The sequence below is a fragment of the Brassica rapa genome, chromosome A09 (genome assembly GCF_000309985.2).
Source record: "Brassica rapa cultivar Chiifu-401-42 chromosome A09, CAAS_Brap_v3.01, whole genome shotgun sequence".
Taxonomy (NCBI): domain Eukaryota; kingdom Viridiplantae; phylum Streptophyta; class Magnoliopsida; order Brassicales; family Brassicaceae; genus Brassica; species Brassica rapa.
In genome coordinates, this window is record NC_024803.2 from 34,258,190 (window position 1) to 34,281,125 (window position 22,936).

General features: G+C 39.6%; 6 protein-coding genes across 7 annotated transcripts; 2 read left to right on the top strand and 4 right to left on the bottom strand.

The window, feature by feature from the left end:
• Positions 1–4,393: 4,393 nt before the first annotated feature.
• LOC103842289 (ABC transporter G family member 20-like) lies at positions 4,394–5,455 on the bottom strand. The gene has a single exon (XM_033278504.1). The coding sequence runs from the start codon at positions 5,453–5,455 to the stop codon at positions 4,394–4,396; it is 1,062 nt and encodes a 353-aa protein (XP_033134395.1).
• A 3,605-nt stretch (positions 5,456–9,060) lies between these two features.
• On the top strand, positions 9,061–11,828 carry LOC103841275 (UDP-glucuronic acid decarboxylase 1). Its single transcript, XM_009117796.3, has 7 exons — positions 9,061–9,832; positions 10,229–10,376; positions 10,449–10,528; positions 10,673–10,756; positions 10,848–10,922; positions 11,038–11,130; positions 11,358–11,828. The coding sequence occupies exons 1-7, from the start codon at positions 9,224–9,226 to the stop codon at positions 11,562–11,564; spliced, it is 1,296 nt and encodes a 431-aa protein (XP_009116044.1). The 5' UTR covers positions 9,061–9,223; the 3' UTR covers positions 11,565–11,828.
• On the bottom strand, positions 11,698–13,902 carry LOC103841276 (putative nuclease HARBI1). Of its 2 annotated transcripts, XM_033281137.1 has the most exons (2): positions 12,888–13,902; positions 11,698–12,761 (listed from the first exon to the last, which is right to left on the bottom strand). In XM_033281137.1, exons 1-2 carry the CDS (start codon positions 13,612–13,614, stop codon positions 12,304–12,306), a joined length of 1,185 nt encoding a protein of 394 aa, XP_033137028.1. In that variant the 5' UTR covers positions 13,615–13,902; the 3' UTR covers positions 11,698–12,303. The 2 variants fall into 2 exon arrangements, with proteins under 2 accessions (XP_033137028.1, XP_018509939.2); XM_018654423.2 differs by having other exon boundaries at positions 11,698–13,902.
• Positions 13,903–14,322: 420 nt separating this feature from the next.
• On the bottom strand, positions 14,323–15,222 carry LOC103841277 (glutathione S-transferase T3-like). Its single transcript, XM_033278505.1, has one exon. The coding sequence runs from the start codon at positions 15,220–15,222 to the stop codon at positions 14,323–14,325; it is 900 nt and encodes a 299-aa protein (XP_033134396.1).
• Positions 15,223–17,173: 1,951 nt separating this feature from the next.
• LOC103841279 (protein SODIUM POTASSIUM ROOT DEFECTIVE 3) lies at positions 17,174–18,430 on the top strand. Its single transcript, XM_009117801.3, has 3 exons — positions 17,174–17,735; positions 17,850–17,931; positions 18,101–18,430. The coding sequence occupies exons 1-3, from the start codon at positions 17,220–17,222 to the stop codon at positions 18,259–18,261; spliced, it is 759 nt and encodes a 252-aa protein (XP_009116049.1). The 5' UTR covers positions 17,174–17,219; the 3' UTR covers positions 18,262–18,430.
• Positions 18,425–22,133, bottom strand: LOC103841278. The gene is made up of 5 exons (XM_009117800.3): positions 21,830–22,133; positions 21,224–21,318; positions 19,508–21,139; positions 19,236–19,416; positions 18,425–19,141 (listed from the first exon to the last, which is right to left on the bottom strand). The coding sequence occupies exons 1-5, from the start codon at positions 21,900–21,902 to the stop codon at positions 18,543–18,545; spliced, it is 2,580 nt and encodes an 859-aa protein (XP_009116048.1). The 5' UTR covers positions 21,903–22,133; the 3' UTR covers positions 18,425–18,542.
• Between the last annotated feature and the right edge of the window lie 803 nt (positions 22,134–22,936).

Consider the following 22,936-nt stretch of genomic DNA (forward strand, 5'->3'; position numbering starts at 1 on the left):
TTCTCTCGGTTACCGCGGAGCATCCAGATACCTTTTCCTCGGAAACTCGTTAAAAGTCCTTGCCTTGTTTTTTCTTTGTTATTTAGTTACAGACAAGGCTAACGGGAACGACTTAACGAGAAACGAGTTACGATTCGAAGCAAAGCAAACATTTGATAAAAAGCAAACATCCCGAGTATCGAACAACAAGACCCATATGGGCCAACGGTACATAAAGGTTCAAAGGTCTCAACGAGACCGAAGTACAACATAAGGAGAAAAAGTCTACTAAAAAGCAAACTGCGAAAGTACAACAAGAAGAGAAGGTCCTCGACCAGATAGCAGCCCCCTATTCGTCACCAGCGGGAAGATTCTTGCCACCATCACCGTCTTTTTCTCCGGGACCCGAGATGCGACCAAATTTGGCTGGGGCTGGCGCAGTCGCGTCCGCAATAGGCATCCCCGCAGGAACATCGTCACCCTTCTCCGGGTCTTCCGACGAGGAAGCGGATGAGCTGGCATTCTTCGACGCCTTAGCGGGGGAATCTGTTAGCACAATGGTCGGCACTGCCCCGTCCTTGAGAACAACCGCTCCCGCCGATGTCTGCTTCGCGAGATCAGCATCTTGATCGGTGGGTTGGTTGGAAGACACAGCAGTTTGAGCGGGCCTCTCCATCGGACCCTCAGAACGAAGAGGAGTACGCAGAGCAACAGCGGCCTCCGAATCTATCAGATCGATATTCGACCTAAACGGGTCGAGCTGGCTCCAAATTTCTTCGATCAGAAACCGAGACTCCAACACTAGCGGAGAAAGGCAGAGATCTTCCGCAGGAATCTCCTTTACCTCCAAGCGCTCTGCTTCTTCCTCGTAGTGCTTCTCTTGCCCGATGAAGAAGTCGATGGTTTCCTGCGGGATTTCTACACCCGAAGCCTTGATCTGCTCAAGACACTTCCTCGTCCCGAAGGCCTGACTATAGAGACACCGAGCATCATCGTAGTTGTCCCTTTTGTCCTCGCGGAGGGAAATCCTATGAAAGCGCTTCTCGGCTTTAGCAATCATGGCAATCAGCACGCGGATCCTCTCGTGCGTAACCTCGTATTTACGAGATTTCCGAAGCCTATCCATCTCCTCGGAATGTCTCAGCAGTTCCGCGGCCATCTTTGCCTCCAGGTCGGCCTTTTCCTTCTGCTGCTTATCCACCACGAGCTCTAGATTGTTCATCGCCTCCTTGCACATCTGCAACTCGGCCGCGTCAGATGTCCGCGTCTCGTCAAACGCCTTTCTAAGGGTTTTTTCTCGAGCAATGGCGTCTGCCTTCTCTCGTGTAGAAACCCGGAGAGCTTCCTCCGTTCTCTTCCTAGCCTCCTCGCCCTCACGAATCTGTTCTTTGGCTCGTCTGAGAGATGAATCGTATTTCTCGATCAAAACGTTCCAATCACCATGGCTCTGATCAAAACACAACAAGGAAAACTTAGCTAAAGTAACTCAAGGCTCAAAGAGAAGATAACGAACAACCGCTTACCTTTACAGACGAGCAAGCAGCATGCTCATATTCATCTTTGAAGATGAGATCTCGTACCGAAGGGAGTTGATCGGGACCGCCTTTAACCAACCGCAACAGGCGGGCACAATCTTCCGGGTAACAAGACAGCGGAAGTTCGCGGGTGAATTCGAACCTGAATCCGTCAGCCGGGGTTTCCTTGGGACGACCAGACACTCGGGTCTCAGATCCCTCAGTGATATGAGCAGGGGACTCGTTTCTCGAGCGGTCTTGTTGTCCCCCCGAAGTCTGTACTTCTTGTGGACCCTCGGCAGAACGCAGATCACCGGTTAAGGCTCCGCGAGACACCTCCTCGATGACTCGACCCTCCCGCTTCCGCCGGCGAAAGGCGATAGTCTCGTTCTCGTCATCCTCCGAGGTCTCGACCCCCGGGATAGCTTCAGGAACTAAAGCCTGAAGTTCTTCTTCACAGACCGAGGATGAGCGGGGCATAGCCAATTCTTTCTTCTTCATCTTTTTCTTCTTAGGAGCGTCCTCGGCGGGCAAATCCCCGGCTTTCCGTTTCTTACCCCCTTTTTTAGAGGAACCATCTGCCCCAGTTTGCCCCGGCTCAGAAGATTCCTTCGGACCCTCGGCCTTTTTCTTGCTCTTCTTCAAGCTTTTACCCTGCGAGGAGCCACCAGTACGCGTTTGCTCAGCAGCAATTGGGGTCGCCTCTACCGCTTCCAACCCCGAAGGGCCAACCCTGCTCCCGGAAGCGCCTCGCTTGGCGCCTATCTTTTCAGCTACAATAAGACTAAGGTCGGGCAATTGCTTCATTGTCTTGGCTCGGTTGATCTCTTTCTGCTCAGCTCGAGTAAAGAGGGATAATCTCTTCGAAGTCGATTGATTGACGAGGGGAAGCAAGTTTGAGATCCAACGTTCTGCAAAGAAAAATTCTTAATACACGCTATTCACTTGCTAGGAAAAGCAGAAGGGAAACAAAAAAAAAACTCACGACTAGCAATTTGATCTATGGATCTTTGAATTCTCTCCCGAGTAAAGTCCTCCCAGTGATCTTGCTTCTGCAACGCAACGATCCGAGCACTCTCCTTCCAATCCTCGGGATAAGTGGCGAGATTCGGATGACCAACTACAAAAGGAAAAGAGACGCGTTAGACGAGCACATGCTACAATTGTCACATAAGATACTGTGCAGTACCCATCTCTGCATTCCAGAGAACGCGATAACCAGACTTCGGAGGCTCCTCGAACGCTGATCTGTTCGACTTCACATAGAAATACGAACGCTGCCAGTCTGAGGTTTTGGTCGGGTATCCCGTGACCACGTTATAATTTGGGCGCATCCTCGTCGAGACGAGCCCATCATCGGAAATTGAGACTGAAGTCAACTCCTCAAACGACCTCACACTCATCGATGTCCCTGCCTCAGCCGCGATCACCGATAGAACGACCATTAACCGGAGAGAACCGTTCATCAACTGGCTTAAGGCGACTCCTCTGCGGAACGCATAAGCCGTGACAATTCGGGGAATTGGGAACCACAACTTCGTGTCGCTCCGAAAATACGACTCGTAAATGCATTGATATCCCTTCGGAGGCGACCAAGGCCTCTGATCCCGTTTTGGAACGATGAACGAGACCCCGTGTGCATTGAGATCTCGGAGGATAGCTTCCACCGACTCCACGGTAGACTTCGTCCTCTCGACGTTGGACCAATCTTGTCCATCGACGACCGAAGGTCGAATTCTCCAAACCTCCAGGGGGCTCTCCTCAGCGAAGATGTTCCCAGGGTAGTAGCTGATCGGGACAATCGAGGCGTCGACCGCTTCTTGACCGTCGTCGTCACCCCGGAACTGTTCTCTCGCTTCCGAGACCAAGAGACGCTGCGATAAATCCATATTCCCCGTATCCATCATCGCTTCGTGATGGACATCGTCAGAGTCCCGAGAAGAGACCGCCCCCTTTCCCTTTTGTTCTCGCGTCAAACGATGAGATGACGACATCTCGGATACTCGCAGATCTAAAAACAGAGATAAAGAGAGAGAAAGGAGCGTAGAGAGAGAAAGTACCTTTAGCGCTGCGGAGGAAAATGAAAAGAAGTGGAGAGGGGGTCGCTATTTATAGAGAGAGATAAGCGCGGGGATCAAAGCGTCATCATTACGCCTAATAAGGCCTAAGTGGGCCTAAACCCAATTAGGCGCGTGATCAACAGATGCGCCGGTCCGTATTCTCGACCCGTAAGCGTTTATCTCACGATCGCAACGCGTGAGAAACGGACGCATCAATCCACTCCCTCGATCGGGGAGTATCGATTGAACGGATTGACTCCTCAACGACCTGTCATTTGCTCGGATTGAACCTTTTGTTCTCCGAACCACAGACACCAAATTCATCAAAGATCGATTGCTCGACCATCAATGAACTGGGGGGGGACTTACTGTTGGGGATGGATTTAACCCATCCACAAAGCCCATCGAACAAAGGGCCCAGTCCAGCAAACCGAGTCGACATCGGCGCAGAAGCCGATTCTCGAGGCATCGACTCGACAGGGAGCGCCGATAGTCGAAGCAGAGAGCAAGCGAAGCGAGGTTGATCGACTCAACGGCTCAGCGAGCATCTCATAATCAGGCCCGAAAGGCCGACAAAGCCCAATCAGTAAAAAGAGATTAGGTTAAGGTAATCGAACAGAGTATAAAAGGAGAGGAAGGCAAAGGAGAAAGGCATCGACACTTAGCTACACAAACTTAGCGGCGAGATTAGGGTTTATCATCCGTACAGTCATTTCTCTGCTATTTGTACTTTTCCGGTTTAAGCTCTCACGAGCTCCGGCCTGCTTTTACTTTCTCCACCTTTGTAACATCATCTCGAAATCTAATAAACGCCTCTGTTCGACCCATTTTTAGTATTGTTTACTTCACCGAGACCAAACTCACCTTAAACACATACTCTGAGAAGAACCGAGGGAGATTTGTCGGTGAGCCACTGTAAACTGTGTTCCCTCTTGACAGGAAGAGTAACTTGTCTAGCAAGCCTAAGATTCTGTAACTTGGCTGATGTATAGACATGATAACTATGCTACCACTCTTTGCAACTCTCTGAAGCACTTTAACAACCATGTAAGCACTTGTAGAGTCCAAACCCGAGGTTGGCTCATCGAGGAAGAGAATAATCGGGTCATGTATTATGTCGATTCCGATTGAGACACGTCTTCTTTCTCCTCCCGACACACCTCTATGTCCCTCATCACCAATCACGGTCGTGGCTGCGTTCCTCAGACCGAGCTGGTCGATCAAAGCTTGGACACGTGCTTGCTTCTTCTTCTTGGAGAGTGATCTTGGGAGCCTGAACTCCGCGGAGAACATTAAAGTTTCTTCCACGGTGAGCATCGGGAAGAGAAGATCGTCTTGCATCACGTAAGCTGATATGACTTTATGAAGGCTGGATTCAAGAACTTCACCGTTTAGAGTGATGGAACCGTGTAGGCTCTCTTTTGCGATACGGTTGGCTAATGCATCGATGAGTGTTGACTTCCCTGACCCGCTTGCTCCAAGAACGGCCATCATCTCTCCTTCTTTGGCTTCACCGGAGATACCATTGAGGAGTATCTTGGTATTCATCTCCATACCATCACCATCGGAGCTCCCGCAACAGGGAAGTGGGTTAAACATATTCTTGATCTTCACGCTGTAAGTCAAGTCTTTGAAGGAGAGGACGAACGGAGAAGGAGAAGTCAAGGGATAAGAAGAAACCGAGGAGAAGAAATTGGAGGCAAGTGCGATATCCAAAGCCTGACTCCGGCCGTTCTGATCATATTCCATACTCATGAGAAGCTCTGCAAGTGTGACTGAGACTTTAGGTGTGTTTCTATGACCTCTCTGGAAACCCATGGACTGGTCAGTGTAAAACAGAGGAAGGTCATCGCTCTTGTTGGCCCGTATGGCCGGAGATAGTTTGTTGAGCAAACCAGACATCACGTGAATTATTGTCTAATAAAGTTCCTTTTGGCCTCTCAGGCGATGTGTCTAAAGTTTGTGATAGAAATGAGACTTTTATAGAATGTTTGGATGGGAATAAAGAGATAGAAACTTGTCAAATTGTTTGGTGATCTCTAAATATCTAACTCTAGCTTTTGTAGCTTTTTATTATATATACGCAGATAGCTTTTGTTTGTATGAGTGTATTTATATAAATATATAATTGAAGTTCAAGAATAGGTGAGGAGTTGGGCAAATCCATTCATGTTTTTCCATGTATGTGTGCATACGTCTCTTTCTTGGGGCTTAAGGTACTTTAGAAAATCGTATTAAAAATTTAAAGTGATTTTGCTCCCAAAAGTAAATAGATTTCATGAAATTGCGTATTTATTTCACATTTATTGAGTATAACCTGATTTCTGGAGTTGTAATAAGAAACAATGGGTAAAATTCATTAATGTAAGATTGACAAGGAATATTTTCATAACACTACGATTCATCTGCCCCTTTCTATTTTAATTTCTATTTATCTTTGTATGTAGTTTTTATTATTTTCTAGTTATTTGGTTTTAGTCACGAGCTTTTAATTTTCAATTTATTTGGTTTTAGTCACGAGTTTTTCTATTTGATTCACAGGCTCGAGAGACACTGTTTTTAGTGTGGACAATGTTTGACTAATTAAGAAGAAGGTTTGGTTTTTAGCTTAAGCAGTTTTTTTTTAAATCGTTGTAAAGTAACTAAATGAATAAAAGAATAAATTATTGGAATATCATCATATCATCTACATTAAAGTTAAAATTCTTTTGATATTTATTGTAGCACTATTAATTGGAAATTTCCAAATTGGTTAATCAAAAGATACTCTCATAATTACGATTTTGGCATCTTATATATTATTTAAAACATAAATCACAACCTTGATTTATGTGTGATTTTTTTTTAAAATGAATTCACATTAAAAATCACTTATCATTCATTTATTACTAATAATATGGATTAATAATATATCATTCCTAATATAACATCGACTCCTAAAAACTTGGATTGGTTAACAAACTTACTTTGATTCATGTGTGATATTTTCATTTGGAAAATCATTTAAATTTTTTATTAAATGTATTTCCTTAATGCTAATATATAATTTTTAACTACTTAAATCATAATATAATTTGATATCTTTTAATTTAAAATATAAATATGCATATTTAATTTCTTAACAAATGTGTTGAAAAACATTATAACAATATCTTAATTATCAAAAATTGTATATAAATATTTTCAATAATTTTGTAAGTAGTAATGAAATTAATGTTATTATACATTTATATATATATATATATACTCAGTTATCTTTTATCAATTGAAAAAAATTATATCAAATTTTACTATTTTATAGTTATATCTATCATTTTAAAATAAAACATTGTATTTAACTAAATATGATAAAATTATTTTAAACTGATAAATTAATATATTTTATTTTCACAAACATTAAAAATGTATGCTAGAAATATAATATGTTGGTAGAACGGGTTAACATTAGTAAATTAGATTATTCATGTATAAAATTAACTTATCTTAAACTTTATATCTATATATAGTTACTATCTTAAATAAATAAACATAAAAAATATTGATAAAATAAATCTAGCGCTTTGAATTACGGATCAAGATCATAATAATTGAATAAAAAATAATTATAAATATATATAATAAAAAATACCAAATATATGTGATGATTTGAAATAATCAATTAACTTAGAGCATGAAAACTATCAAATTGTTATATTTAAAATAATTATATATAAACATTTAAATATATAAGTAACTTTAAAATATATATTCTAATTATGTAAAATATATGTACATGAAAATTAATATCCGCACGGTTGTGCGAGTCCAAATCTAGTGGTATATTATATTACATTAAATTAATTAAATAAAGGCTTGCCGCATCTCTTCAATGCTTAACGAAACTAATGGCGTGTGTAAACTTGAATTATTTGATGAGAAATGAGTGTGGATACACCTAAAAATCCATATAATTTGTCATATACCCTTTTTTCTTTTTAATATTTTTATGACTATAATATCCTTATCTCTATCTCTTTCTCTTCTCTTTTTTATGTGTTCAAATCTCTTTATCTCTCGTACATGTTCTTCAAATCATCTTATAATTCAACACAAATCTTTATTTTTTATTCTGATTCTTTTGACACTCATAATGCTAATCTTATTATCTCACCCCAATTTTAATGTTTTCAAATTTGAATCACAATCAACTTTTAGGTAATATATACGTTGGTAAGTATTTTATTAATTACCTGCTATTATTTAGATTTTAGTGGATTTTAATCGATACATGAAGTGTTAGCTGTTACAAATAGATTTGGGGCTATTTGATAGATAACTGATTGATTGTTAATAGTTTTATTAACTGATATATGATTTGTTAGTCGATACATTTGTTTGATACATAGATTGTTAGATGATACTGAAATTATTAGCTGATATGTTAGTTGGTATGTAGATTATTACATGCTATGTAAATATTTAGCTAATAGATTTAGAGTTACTTGTTTTCGATAAAGCATAAGGGCATTTTCGTCCGTACAGTGTCAAAAAGTTACTCATTTTTCAACTAATTTGGATTTTAATTGGGTATATTCAACGCATTGTCCGTTATTTGATTTATAATGTGTGAGTGAAAGCCTTCCAAAAAGGTATATAAGGGGAAGTCCATTGGACTTGTACAGAAGATTAATGGTGCAGCAAAAAGGGATGAATGAGGAATCACGGGACCGAAACTTGGAGACGTTCGGCTGCTGGTTTTATTATGCTGAAGAGCTACACACCTTTTTTTTTGTTCACCGAGCTACACACTAAAACCCAACAAAAATATGTAATAGAAAGTCTAACGTGATACAAGTTAGATACAGTTAGGCATATGTAAGTTTGGTCTGGCTGTTATATTAGTTTTCTTGATTATTTCTCTTTCATTAACCCATCCTCACAAGAAATCTCACGAGTTTAATAGAAAACTAAATGTAATAATACCATTGAGGCCTGTCTCAATCAACTCGGACGAATGAAAGACATATTTTATGGAATATTGTACGTTTATATAGTGTTTTATTTTTTAATAGAGAATGAGTTGATAAAATTCTGATTGTAAAATAGAGCTGTTAAGGTTAGTAAGACTTTTGCTTTGAAAAGTTTGTTTTGGAATTTTGTGCATGGTAGATGATACTTTGCTAAGAAAAATCTGGTGTAAAACAAAGCTGAGCATGATTTATGATTCATGGGAGTTAAACCAAAACATTGAAACAAAGTTTAAGAGTAGGTGCCTGATTAATAAAAGAAACCTTATTCAAATATCCTTGCAGTCCAAGTCGTAGTCGTTAAACGGCGACCCGGAAATATCCAATTCACCCAAAGGAAGTTGAATGGGCCTTTATTGGGCCAACAAGCAGTGAAGCCTATATAAAAATCTCGAAGGGTGTTTTCAAATTTTGCGGATATGTTTTATGATTAATTGAATATTATCAAACGCAAATCACGTTAATATGTATAAACTATAACGGAATAATAAAGATTCATTCACTTACTTGATGACAAAAAAAAAAATGCGAACACTTGCATCAACTAATCGCCGTGTAACTACCACACCGCTCTCTTCTTCTTCTTCAAACGGTTGAATCTCTCCAGATCCCAAACCTCTTTCCCAGCAACTCCCGAGACGACGAAGCTCTCTACTCGGAAACGATGAAGCAGCTCCACAAGCAAATGAGCTCAAAGCGCGACGATGACACGATCCCCACGAGCCAATCATCTCCTTACTCTCCCAAAGCCTTAAAGCATCCCAGATCTCTCCCGAGATCGCTCCACTACCTCTTCCGCGAACAGAGACTCCTCTTCATCCTCGTCGGGATCTTGATCGGATCAACCTTCTTCATCCTCCAGCCTTCTCTCTCCCGTCTATCCCCCGCCGAGTCCACCTCCCTCATCGCCAGATCCGCCTCCTCCACCAACTACTCGCCTTCCCGGATGAGTTTCAACTACGGCGGAGGCAAAACCGGTCGCGTTCCCGTCGGTATCAACCCGCGGAGGCTGAGGATCGTGGTGACAGGTGGAGCTGGATTCGTCGGGAGCCATCTCGTGGATAAGCTTATAGGGAGGGGAGATGAGGTGATCGTGATTGATAACTTCTTCACGGGGAGGAAGGAGAATTTGGTTCATCTGTTTTCGAATCCGAGGTTTGAGCTCATTCGTCACGACGTGGTTGAGCCGATACTCCTCGAGGTTGATCAGATTTACCATTTGGCTTGCCCTGCGTCACCTGTGCATTACAAGTATAATCCAGTCAAGACTATCATATCCTTTTTATATTACTTTCTATATATATATATACTCTCATCAATGTAATGCTTGCTGCTGCTTCTAGGGATCTTGATTTGCTTCTTAAATGCTACTAACTCCGTTTACAAAAAAGTTTGTTTTAAAAAGATGTATTTTTTGTGTTTTCTATGAAAAAATTAATTAATTTTATTAAATTTATTATTATTTAAAAGTTATTGAAAAATTACTTATGGTAGTTTATGTTTTTTTAATATGTATGAAAAAACTAAAAAGTCTATTTTTGTGAAACCAAGAGAGTATTTATGATTCCAAATCAGAGATTCGTTTTAGGATTAGTTTATTTGAGCTGATATGCAGAGTGGTTTTGTGTATTTTGATAAAATCTCTTATGATCCTTGACGATGGTTTTACAAGACAAATGTAATGGGAACTCTCAATATGTTGGGACTTGCAAAGAGAGTTGGAGCAAGGTTTCTGCTTACCAGCACAAGCGAAGTCTATGGAGATCCTCTTGAGCATCCACAGAAGGAGACATATTGGGGAAATGTGAATCCAATCGGTGAGTTGGAAGATTCTGTATTTTGCTCTGAGTAATGAAAGATTGATCACCGATTGATAACATTTTTTATAGGTGAGAGGAGTTGCTATGATGAAGGAAAGCGTACTGCTGAAACTCTAGCCATGGATTATCACCGAGGTGCAGGTGTGGAGGTAAATTATGAAAATTATCCCATAGGTTGTATACTTATTTTAGTTGATAGGAGAATTTTGAACCCTGGAATGTTTAGAGCTGATGACTTAAATGTCCACAACGGTGATATATGAGTGATCTCTAACTAGTTTTTCAGCTTTCAGGTTAGAATTGCTCGTATTTTCAACACCTATGGACCCCGAATGTGCCTTGATGATGGGCGTGTCGTTAGTAACTTTGTTGCACAGGTTTAATTCTTTTATCAACGTAACACAACTTGTTTATGTTTATAGCCCTTTACACTACACTCTCACAGAACCATGTCTTATATCAACGCAGACTATACGCAAACATCCGATGACTGTGTATGGTGATGGAAAACAAACTCGAAGCTTTCAGTATGTTTCTGACTTGGTAAGTAAAACAGCCTCTGTTTCAGTCCATTCTGATGTATGATTGGTTTCTTCAAACAGTGTAAAAGAATATATATATATTGCCGTGATATATAATCATATTTCTCTTTTCTAAGGTGGATGGACTTGTAGCGTTAATGGAAAACGATCACGTAGGACCTTTCAATCTTGGTAACCCAGGAGAATTCACAATGCTTGAGCTTGCAGAGGTTTGCTTTACTTTTACTGCCTTCCTATTTCTTCCACCAGAAGGATTTCCTATTTCTTCCACCAGAAGGATATGGTTTTAAGAAATTCAGTTTGATTCGATTTTGTGCCCATCTTTAGAAACTTGCATTAAGTTTGAAATGTTCTCTTGAACTCAGTTTAGGATTGTAGTTAACATGAAACATTCAGTTCTGTTGTATGAAATGGGAACTTGTGTGTGTGTGTGCAGGTGGTTAAGGAAGTGATTGATACGAGCGCGACCATAGAGTTCAAACCGAACACAGCAGATGATCCTCACAAGAGGAAACCAGACATAAGCAAAGCAAAGGAGCTTCTGAACTGGGAACCAAAGATCTCTCTGCGGGATGGTCTGCCTCGAATGGTAAGTGACTTCCGTAACCGAATCTTGAATGAAGACGAAGGCAAAGGTCTCTAAGTGAGTCACACAAAGATCCTCCTTGGTGAAAGATTGATATATGTATAGTCTCTTTTGCAAGGGCTCTCGGCTAAGTATTTCCTTTTTATCCTTCTTCTTCTCTTCTTTTTCTTGTTTCTTTGTTTTTTTTTTGTTCTTTCACCAGGACACAAGTTACTAACATTAGCTAATATTTTTTGTTGTCTTAAATGGATTACTATTGGGCAAGTCACTAGGGTCTGGGCTCAGTTTTAGTAGAAGAATATTAGTAATATTTCTCCCGTTCATGTACCCTTCACATGATCTCATCTGTTAGATATGCATTGGCACACTCTCTTGGTTCATACAAACACAAGATTTTTGGAATGTTTTAAAAAGACATCTGATGGACCCTTCTTGCCTACGTTATGAATCAGTTGTTTGTTTGCCTTTGTATTTATTTATATATCTTTTTCGCTAGCATTTAGTATTCTGACCGAAATAATTATCTGTCAAAACTTTCTAAGAGCACCTCCATCCATTAGGACTCCTTTGGGGTTCTTTAGATTAATTTATTGTTTAATTGTGTGATTTGAAAGCTTAAGGACCCCTATTAGTCTATTTTTTTTCATCCTCCATTGGTAGAACCTCCATAGAGGTTCTTAAAAAAATTTTTTGTTAAATAGAATAATTTAAAATAAAAGCATACATAAAAGTTTTTAAAACATATTAAAAATAGAAATACAAATCATGAACGAGAAAAAACTAATTAGTTGAAATCTTAATGCATTCCAAATTTTTGCCATATATTCTCAACCAAATCAGCTTTCAATCGTTGATGTATCTTGTTATCACGGACTTCATTCCGAATGGTCATCATGCTCATAATATTCCCGACATTTGAAGGCATCCCTGGTGAAAAGTTCAAATCGACTTGTGAACTTCGGTTTGATTCCGGTTGTTCGAAAACTGAAACATCAAACTGAGTGTTCCCATCCCGTTCGTCTTCGACGATCATATTATGTAGAATGATACATGCTCTCATTATCTTTCCAATTTTTATTTTGTCCCACAAAAGAGCTGGATTTTTTACTATGGCAAATCGAGCTTGCAAGACCCCAAAAGCACGTTCGACATCTTTACGAACACCTTCTTGATATGTAGCAAATAAGGATGCTTTCGGGCCTTGTGGATTTCGAATAGATTGGACAAAAGTAGCCCAGTTTGGATAAATACCATCTGTAAGATAGTAAGCCAAACAGTAGTTGTGTCCGTTGACAATGTAATTAACTTTTGGAGCTCGACCTTCTAATATATCATCAAAAACCGGTGATCGATCAAGAACATTGATATCGTTTAAGGTACCTGGAGGTCCGAAAAACGCATGCCATATCCAGAGATCGTGTGAAGCTACAGCCTCTAAAACAATTGTTGGCTTTCCTGATCCACGTGTATATTGTCCTTTCCATGCCGTCGGACAATTCTTCCACTCCCAATGCATACAATCAATGCTTCCTATCATCCCGGGAAATCCGCGTATTTCTCCAATATCGAGTAGTCGTTGAAGATCTTCTGGTGTTGGTTTTCTAAGATACTCAGCTCCAAATAAATCTATGATTCCTTGAACAAAATGTTCTAAGCATAAAAGTGCGGTTGTCTCACCAAGTCGGAGGTACTCGTCGACTGCATCAGCTGGGCAACCATATGCCATCATACGAATTGCTGCTGTTGCCTTTTGTAACGGAGAGTGACCGAACCTTCCCGTAGCATCTCTTCTTTGTTGAAAGTATGGGATTTCAGCGGAGAGTCGATCAACAATACGCATAAACAAAGGCTTGTTCATGCGAAAACGGCGTCGAAACATGGAAGACGGATATGTTGAATCTTCCTTAAAATAATCGTTCCATAACTGCATGTGTCCTTGTTCTCGATCTCTTTCAATGTAAGCTCGTTTCTTTTTTGACCTTGATGCTTCTTGACGCTCACCATAACGAATGAGAAGATTTTCAAATTGTTGATCGAATTTTTGATCGCAAATTTGTTCAAATCTCTCATCCATTTCTTCAAAAGGATCGGAAGAAGAAGATGCCATTTAAGAAAGAAATGTGAAGAAATATGATAAAAAAATATGGAAAAAAATAAACGAGCCTTGTTGTTGTTTTGTTTGGTCGATACGGTGAAACAATTTTAAAGAAAAACAAGGAGATGAAACAACTTGGTCGACTCTCTCTCTCTCGTGTTGTTGTGTTGTTTTATAATGAATACTCTCTCTCAGCTGTTGTGTTGATTTATAAAGAAAACTCTTTCTCTGGTGTTGAGTTGATTTATAAAGAACAAGACATACTCACGAGATACAACAAGACATCAACTGCTTACACAACAACACAGACTCACAAGATACAACAAGACAAAATTAAGACAGTGGCTACACAGACTCACGAGATACACACTTGCTTTTTGAGTTTGTTTCTTATGTCACATGTATTGGCGGGTTAATCTCTGCAAAAGCAACAAAATAAAATAACCAACAAAGCAGACACAACTCTAACAAGATATTCATCTCTGGTTTGTCTGCATTTGACGTTAATATTTTTTCATAACTTACCAAACACCACAAAGCATAAGCATTAAACCGAAATAGCGTTAAGCATTAAATGTTACAGACTCAGACACAAACCAGTAGCATCAACAGAAACAAACCGAAAGCATTAAGAGACACAACCCGAAAGCATTAACAGACACAACCCGAAAGCATTAAGAGACACAAACATAAGCATAACCATAAACTCAGACACTGAAACTAAGCCAACATGTCCTTAATAAGCTGATCTTTCAAAGCAAGTTCTAGTTCAGTTAATGGCTCAGTCTTCAGAATGAGACCCTGAAGCAATTTCTGCTTGTTCAGCTTATCCTTCAGGGCAAAATCATTCTGCCTAAGCTCCCACAGGTTGTGAAACTCCTTTTCTTCCTCTTCCAACGTCGGCTTGCTCGCAGGCTTTTTAGCTTTTGCCTTTGCCGCTTTAACCCCAGCAGGCCGTGCGGAATTATCATCCTCTCTTGGCACAGAGGTTGGTAGTGGATCAACCCCTAGCTTTATCCTTTTCGACTGCACTTTATCTTTAGTAGTAGATGCTCCACGCCATTTCTGATCATGGCGAAGCTCCAACCATGCGTGCTCCATTGTGTACTTCTTCTTGTAATCATTAAAGTAAATCGCGTGAGCCATCTTCAAGACATCATCCTCGTTCTGTCCACTCGATCTCTGTTTTGTTGCAGCTTCATAGGAGCCAACAAACTTACACACGCCTTCATTGATCTTCCCCCACCTTGCTTTACAGTGCACCGGTCCTCTCTTTTGCAAACCAGCGACCTTGGGACTCGCAGCAAAATAAGAAGCAATTCGTTTCCAAAACGCAATTGCTTTCTGCTCATTCCCTACCACTGGATCTTTGGAAGTGTTCAACCAAGAACTTATCAGCACAACATCTTCCACCAGAGTCCATTTATGCCTCTCTTTACGATCAGACACAATCTCTACGTCATCATTGCCATCTTGAGGGACAGACGGAGGGACAGACGCAGGGACAGACTGAAAAGGATCACGAGGGACAGACGCAGGGACAGACTCATTCCATTGAGTGTTTGGAGTTTGACTGTTTAAGAGATTTTGAAAGCTACATTGTTGAGTATAAGGATCCATAAGAGAATCTAAAGAGAGAAAGAACAATCTTTGGAGAAGGAAAGACGCAGGCAATAGCTTTGGAGAAGGAAAGAAGAATGAAAAGTTTTATAATCGTAAAAGTTTTTTGTTGTTGAAGTTATAATGGCAAGTATAAATGCCAAGTTTTAATGATGTTTAAAGATTTTAAGTTGGAAAAATTTAAAGTTGTCAAAGTTTTAATGGGAAGAGAATCAATATGTATACCTAACACTAAATCAACCACGCAACCTAAATATCAAAACTTAAGTTCATTTAATTCTCAACCACTTACAGGTAAATCTACTTAGACAGGAAATATAATTTACCTCTTCTCCATTGTGAAATGAAAGACAGAAGCTTCGATGTGATCATCTTGAGCAATGTTCCGTTGCCTTTATTCCACGCACATCCTCAACCCTCACACAACCAACAAACAAAGTATAATTAAAAGCTTGTTCTCTGTAATGAGATAAAACGCAAACTAAAACAAAAAACGTCAAAGCTTCATCTGATCATGTGAAGCACAATTCAGATACTAATTATATTAAGCTTTTTGATTCCACAAACAATCATTCCCACCATCGCTAACTTATACAAAACTGAGGAAAACTTAACCTTAAGCATATCGATTTCCAGAAACAAATGTACTAGTAATCTAACAGACTTCACCATCCTCAGTATTATCAAAAAATCACCATCGACATCAATTTTAAAAGACAAGGGATGATTTATTACCGATAAGGAGATGGAGTCGAGATTCCAGACGAGGTTCGAGAGAGAGTCGACGAGGTTCGAGAAAGGACGAGACTTGACAGAGAGACGACGAGAACGAGATAACCGAGCGACATGACGGAGAAGTCGAGAATGAAAGTCACCGGGAGAGAAGACGGAGAAGTGGAGACAGAGACGACGAGCTTCGACAGAGAGACGAACGTGGGTCGAGATAGGGACGACGAGACAAGAGAGACGACGCGATTCGCTTCAGAGACGCCGAGAACGAGATCACCGACCGAGAAGACGGAGTTCTCTAGAATGAAAGTCACCGAGAGAGAAGACGGAGAAGTGGAGACAGAGACGACGAGGTTGGACAGAGAGACGACGAGGTTCGATTCTCAGACGCTGATAACGAGAGAGACGCGGAGGTCGCCGAGATCGCGTAGAGAGAAGACGGAGAAGTCGAGAATGATAGCCTTTGGCTTTCTCGCGACGAAGGAGAGAGAGAGCATTGATGCGCTGGCCAATGACAAGGCGCCACGATAGGGGTCCCAACCGATACTACAAAGCCCAGTTTAGAGAGCGGTACTGCATTAATTTGGGCTTTTTTATTTATTTTAATTCAGTTTTGTTAGGGAGCTTGGGCTAAGTACTCCCCGATGGAGGTGCTCTAAGGTGTATTCATATTTTCAAAATATACAAATAAACGAAAATTAAAATATAAATGAAACAAGTTTTTGATACAATCGAGACATTTATATCGACTGCATACGTACTACGTAGAAAAAAGTTTGCTGGAAATGGCAGTTGATTGAGCGACAAAGTTAGCTGTGAGCATTTCTTCTTTCCACTTCGGGTGTTTGTTCGATATAGTGGTTCAGTCTGTTAGAACTCGACATATAAAGAAACAATCGCTTTAAGAAGTTACTACATCAATTCTCCTTCTACCTAGTTAAATTAAAAACTTGTATTTAAAAGCCTTTCCTTTATATCCTTTCTCCATCTTCCTTACAAAAGACTGATCGGTATCCAAGGGGGAATAAATGTAACGTAGTACATAAATAGCTAAGCTTAATAGTGACATCTCAACTTATAATGTGTGTTTATGTGGACAACACAAGACCGTTTGTACTCAAAACTCTCTGTTACTGTTACTCTGGCCTTACACTCTACATGTGACACACTGACGCATTATCAATAACACACATGTATTTGTAACGTATATGTGCAATTGTTTGTATATATATTAATGAGTTTTGTTTTTGCAAGGCTTCTATCAAAACATGAAAGGCACTATGTTTTGTGCATCACAAGCATCAACAGCTACGGCTAACCACAACGAACGGAGCGTCATGGCACGAGCCATCGACCGTCATAATCCCATTATCAAAGATGGTAGGAGATCTTTCACGGCACCGTGCTCTTCCGGCGACGATTACATTGCACCGTACCGTCAACTTTCGAAAATTACGAGAATACCCTCGTCCCCCTCCCCTTCAGGTGACGGGAAGATGATTCAGGTGGATAAGGGAAGGAAGAGTACTTCAGGGTCGTTGTTGAAGCTACTTAGCAGTGATAATATTAGCTTAGCGAGGAAGAGTATTGGCTGTTTTGACGTTACCAAGAGTACCCCACCTGGTTCTACTAGGTATCTTCTTGGAACCGATCCTGCTTCTTTATCCGGTTCTACGGGTAAGGATATGGTTGTGTCGGAGGAAGGTGAACCTTCTGAGGCAAGAAGAGGCTCCGGTGCTGCCGTGGAAGAGAAGAAGACGGCTTCTTCTGGTTCAGACCAGCAGGCAAGTAAAGTAAAAGTAAAAGTAAAGTAAAGCTTGTCGTTTACCGTACAATGAATGTAATGTAACGTAAAAAGAGATTTTGAGGGTTGATTTTGTTGTGTATTGGAAAAGCAGGTGGTTGTTCTGAGAGTGTCTCTACACTGTCAGTGCAGAGGGTGTGTAGGCAAAGTGAAGACACATCTATCTAGAATGCAAGGTCAGACTCTTCTTATCAACAACAACAACTATGTTTTTGCTATTAACATTTAACCCCAAAAAAAAAAACTATGTTTTAGCTTTTTCTTATCAACATGATGTCCACACATAATACATATCATTGTTGAATGGGTTTAAGCTAATTATAATGGTATTTGGCAAAAACCTAGGTGTAACATCATTCAACATAGATTTTGCTTCAAAGAAGGTGACTGTTACTGGAGACATCACCCCCTTACAAGTATTGGGTTGCCTCTCAAAGGTCAAAAATGCTCAGTTCTGGACACCACCTCCTCCATCGTCACTCTCAAGTGCCAATCCAGAGAACTAAAAAAGAACACACACTCTTGAGTATTTGTAGGCCTAAGTATTTGTATTCTCTCTCCCTGGTTTGTATTGAATCATATCAATGGTAAAAGTTGAGACTTACCCAACTCCATTTTCAATGGCCATTGATAAAGACCTAGAACTATTATTTAGATGATGATTAATGCTTTTCAGGAACTCATGCTTGTTTATTCACTACCTCATATGATGAAACTGGCATTACATATTGCACTTGTTCAGTTTTTGTTTAAAACTACACGTAAAATAGAGATAATATTTAACATTCTAGAAGATTGCATCTACCACAAGCTCTGCTATGAGTTCATCCGTCAGCATTTCCTCAATATCTCTACCTATGATTTCAATGTCATCTTCCAACCTCAGCCACTCCAACTCCTTTTCCTCCACATCATCTTTGCTTGGTTTCTCTTCTTTTCTTGTCACCAAATCGCGCAGAGTCTCTTGTATCTTGTTTGCATCCCATTTCGAACAGACCCTTTTTGGTTTAACCCAAGGGTGTGGATCTGAGAACTGCTTTAATATCTGTACAAGCTCTCCGCTAATCTGATCAAAGAGAAACCTTCTGTCTATCCGGGTTGATGTTTTCAAGCTTGAGTACTTCTTCTCGAGATCCTGAAACAAGGATGGATCTACAGGTGTTTCCATGACAGTGCTATGGTCTGAGTCACTTAACCTGGAGTTGGCTAGGAGATCAACTAAGTACAATGACTTCCAGTCTTCTTCTCTGACCTCCTGGCTGGTCAAAGTCTCATTAGTTATTGTTGATGACTCCTGATCTGTGTCTTCATCAGTTGAAACAAGCATGCTAGCTTCATTGTAAGCAGCTGACTCTAGTTTGAGGAGCTGTAGTTGCATCCTGAGTCCTGTGAGGTGCAGATAACGGTTAACACGTCAAAAACATTTCAAATTTTAAATGGACAAACGAATCAGTAAACTGACAAGCACTGATTGACATACCTTTGAGATCGGCGCTAACACTCTCAAAGCATTCAGAACTCGATGAACCATCATCATCGTCAAAAGAAGCTTCTAGAACTGAAACTGGACTTGGTTGATCTCCTTCCTTTGAGCTTTCACGAGGCTGTGGTTCAGGAACCGGAGAATGGTTTACAGTCTCAGTTGGCATCCTTGAGATATCCTAGAACATCAGTAAACAATTAGATATGTGTCATAACAAACATGTATGTAAGCGGACGCTCTAGTGACTAGTGCACATAATGCTCACTTACAGGATCAGTTAACGAAGTGACAGTTGACAAATCAGGAGCTTCAGAGGACACAGCCGTCTTGATATCATCAGAAGCTGAACTAACCTCAGTGTCTGAATTTGCATCTACTGAGAAACTGAAACTATTGTATGATGAACGAGATTTATTACTACCATGTCTAGAAGATTTGCTTGACAAGAAAGAGTGATGAGAAGAGCTCCCCATCACTAATCCATCTCGAGTGATCAACTCCTTTGGCAGCACTATAGTGTAACCACCAGTGCTTTCTTGGTTCATGATGGTTTTGGATTTTGAATAACTTCTTGAGCGTGATCCTTTCCAACCATCTCTACTGCTGATCCCAACCGGTTCTGGCAGTTCAGATAACTGAGCATTGCTCTCAACTCTTTTACTAATCCCCTCTTCGAAAATGAGTCCATTAAAACTTGCTGGCCTTGCTTCCTTATCCGAAGTTGCAAGCATCTCAGCTAATGTGCCGCTTCTGCTAATTTCTATCTCTTGCTCGTACTTGTGTGTCAGCTTCCATCTCTCTGACAGTCTCCTCTTGGCTTCTCTACTCACAGATGATGTTGTTGACTTAGAAGGCAAAGATCGATGGTGGTGGCTCTTACGGTTAAAGGAAGTTCTTGTTCTTGAAGTTACTGGAACTAGCTCTGATTCACTTGCGGAATCACTCCCTGATGAGCTTTCGTCCCCTGCATATCCTCTGAATCCTGAAGCCTCAAAGCTCGCCTTCCTTTGCCTAGACATTGTTTTGGAGAATTCTCCTGAGTTCTGTCTTGAGAGGCGGATGTCTTCTTTACTTTTCTGCCTGCCATGATTGATGGTGCATGGAAGAAGACTACGATCTGCTCTGAACTCATCAGAAGAAGAGCTTGGCGATGCAAAAGCTCTACCACCGAGGTTAGGTTTCAGAACAACAATCTTGGTTGACTGCAACTCAAGTGTCTCATAAGAAACATGCCTAGAATGAGAATGGCTAGGACAACCATCGCCACCACCACCATGCCGATGCGGTGACCTATGACTCTTCCTTAACGAGTCCCTATCAGCTTTCTGAGAATGGCTAGCACATTTCAGAGATGGTGCTTGACTGTAATGTGGCTTGTGAGGTGTGCTTTGAAGATCATGCACATGTTTAGTGAACAATGAATCTGGTTGCTGAAGAAACTTGAGTAGGAGGTCTTTGTTAGAGTCTAGAGACTCAAGCGCATCATTGAACTCTTTAGAATGACGAAGCTTCTCATCAGTTGATAACCGCTTAGCCTCCATGAACTTCTGCCTTATAAAAGCCATCTCTGCTTGTGTAAGATTAGCAGTGTTCACCTTCCCCTGCTGATGTAAGTTTCTATTGCTCTCTGCCTTCTTTGCATCCAAAACTTCGAAAACATCTTTAAACTTTTGCTCACCCATTGAGCTCCTTCTAAGAGATTCACACCCACCACTCTTGCCTTGCTGATTCTCCATAGACTTGTGTTGCCTAAGAGAAGAACTCTGAGGCGATGGCAAGACATCGAGACCCATCAACCTCGCTATAATGCTAGGTGATCTCCTTTTAGTTTCTTTCTGCTTCGACATTTCTTGTGCTAACAAACTTCTCATCGGTAATTGATGAGCAGAATCTTGATGCAACTACAATATGAGCAGGAAGTCACTTTCAGACAACAACTGGAACCAAAATCATTTTCCTCTCAATACTTAAATGAGTATACATACCTTGTTTTCACTTGGAGCTTCACAATGGCAAGAAATAAACTCAGAAGATGATGATGATCTTGGAGACTTGAGTTTTTTCTGACTCTGTTTCTTTCCTGTAAAAATGAAATTCACTAATGATGAGAAGAAGATGCCATTTCAAGTGTTCATGATTGATAAAGCAATCGACTTTACAACGGAAGAAACTAAAAACATAACAAAGCAAGGAGGAGGTTAAAGAGCAGTCATGATTACAATGTTAACTAAAATCATCATAACCTCTGTTGAAAAAATCGAAGTTTTAACAAACAAAACCAAATCATGACACTATCCAACAAACTTTCCCCTAAGATTTTTAATTTTTCTTGGCTTTTACTTTTTATGATAAAAGCAGAGAGCAACAAACTCATTCATTTTCTCTACCACACTGCCTTTAACTGTAGTTTTCCACAAAACAACAAATTAGCATAACCATACAAGTTTTCCTTTAATAAATAAATAAATAATAATAATAAACTTGTGAATTTTCTAGATTAATATATAGAAAATCAGCAGTAGATGCTAATATGTCTTTACTAAAATATTTTAAAAAATCTTTTCTTTATTTTTTTGGTGGAACTGTAAAACCTTGGCGAGAACTGGGAACTTTGGAAGGTAATCGATCTCGGGAACTCAGCTCGGCGAGTCGAAATATGTTCATCTTTTCACTCACTCGGAATCGGATGGAAAAATGACATTTCACGACGAAGAATCTAGATCGGGTTTTTGAATCAGAGTAAAATGCAAGCGATTATTTAGGACTGCTGAAAGATCGGAAGAATCTACGAAAGAAATTCAAACGTTACTGAAAGAAAAGTGAGCTAAAGAGAGAGAGAGAGAGAGAGAGAGAGGAAGAAGACAGCCGGAGAGAACAGAGGGGGTTTCTCGGAGTTATTTGAAAGTTCGAAACGTTAAAAATGTATATAAATAAAAGGGTGAAAAACAAATATATTATTCTTTTTTGAAAAAAAAAAGAGAGAGAGGATGTGTGAATTGCCACTTGTCTCTCCTCTACCATCTTGGTTTTTCTGTATTGTCGCTTTTTATCTCTGTTTTTTTTTAATTTTATACAACAAATTGGTGAATAATTAAATAAAATTAGTAATTAAAAAATCAAGTTTGGTGTTCTACTTTGGTTAGAGGAAACGATATCTTCTGAAATATAATTGTTTGGTGAATCAATTTACATAATTTTTATAAAGTTGGTGATTCCCAAACTTTGTTTGCGTTCCCCATTTTGTAAAAAAAATAAAAAATAGAAACGTAGGAAAATGATGAAATAAAAAAGGATAATTTAATTTGAGAAAGTAATCAATGTGGCTAAGAGCATCTACAAAAGGATATTTTATGTCGAAGTTTCCAAAATTTTAAATTTAAAAGTATTATTTTCTAAAAATAAAATTTCAAACTAAACTTTAAAAATATTTATATTTTATATAATGGTTCTTATATTTATCCTAATTAATTTAAATTCATAAAATTTTTATAATTAATTAACACATATATATAATTACTACATCAATATTAATTAATAAAAATTTACACTGATATATAAATTTTACATAGAAATACATAACTAAATATTTAATTATGAATAAAATACTACATTATTCTGTAAAACTATTTCTGTTATGCTCTTGTATATGGTCAATTAGTGCATTTGTTAAGTTTCTTTTGTAATAGGGGAAATTACAT

Bases quoted from the DNA above. Each gene is read 5' to 3' on its own strand.
- LOC103841279 (XM_009117801.3), top strand. From the start codon at position 17,220: ATGAAAGGCACTATGTTTTGTGCATCACAAGCATCAACAGCTACGGCT. The intron at 17,736-17,849 runs GCAAGTAAAGTA...TTGGAAAAGCAG, and splicing joins CTTCTGGTTCAGACCAGCAG to GTGGTTGTTCTGAGAGTGTC. The intron at 17,932-18,100 runs GTCAGACTCTTC...GCAAAAACCTAG, and splicing joins ACATCTATCTAGAATGCAAG to GTGTAACATCATTCAACATA.
- LOC103841278 (XM_009117800.3), bottom strand. From the start codon at position 21,902: ATGAACATATTTCGACTCGCCGAGCTGAGTTCCCGAGATCGATTACCT. The intron at 21,319-21,829 runs GTTTTACAGTTC...TCATTTTTACAG, and splicing joins AGTTCCCAGTTCTCGCCAAG to GAAAGAAACAGAGTCAGAAA. The intron at 19,142-19,235 runs GTATGTCAATCA...TGCACCTCACAG, and splicing joins TGTTAGCGCCGATCTCAAAG to GACTCAGGATGCAACTACAG.
- LOC103841275 (XM_009117796.3), top strand. From the start codon at position 9,224: ATGAAGCAGCTCCACAAGCAAATGAGCTCAAAGCGCGACGATGACACG. The intron at 10,923-11,037 runs GTAAGTAAAACA...CTCTTTTCTAAG, and splicing joins TTCAGTATGTTTCTGACTTG to GTGGATGGACTTGTAGCGTT. The intron at 11,131-11,357 runs GTTTGCTTTACT...GTGTGTGTGCAG, and splicing joins CAATGCTTGAGCTTGCAGAG to GTGGTTAAGGAAGTGATTGA.
- LOC103841277 (XM_033278505.1), bottom strand. From the start codon at position 15,222: ATGGATCCTTATACTCAACAATGTAGCTTTCAAAATCTCTTAAACAGT.
- LOC103842289 (XM_033278504.1), bottom strand. From the start codon at position 5,455: ATGTCTGGTTTGCTCAACAAACTATCTCCGGCCATACGGGCCAACAAG.
- LOC103841276 (XM_018654423.2), bottom strand. From the start codon at position 13,614: ATGGCATCTTCTTCTTCCGATCCTTTTGAAGAAATGGATGAGAGATTT.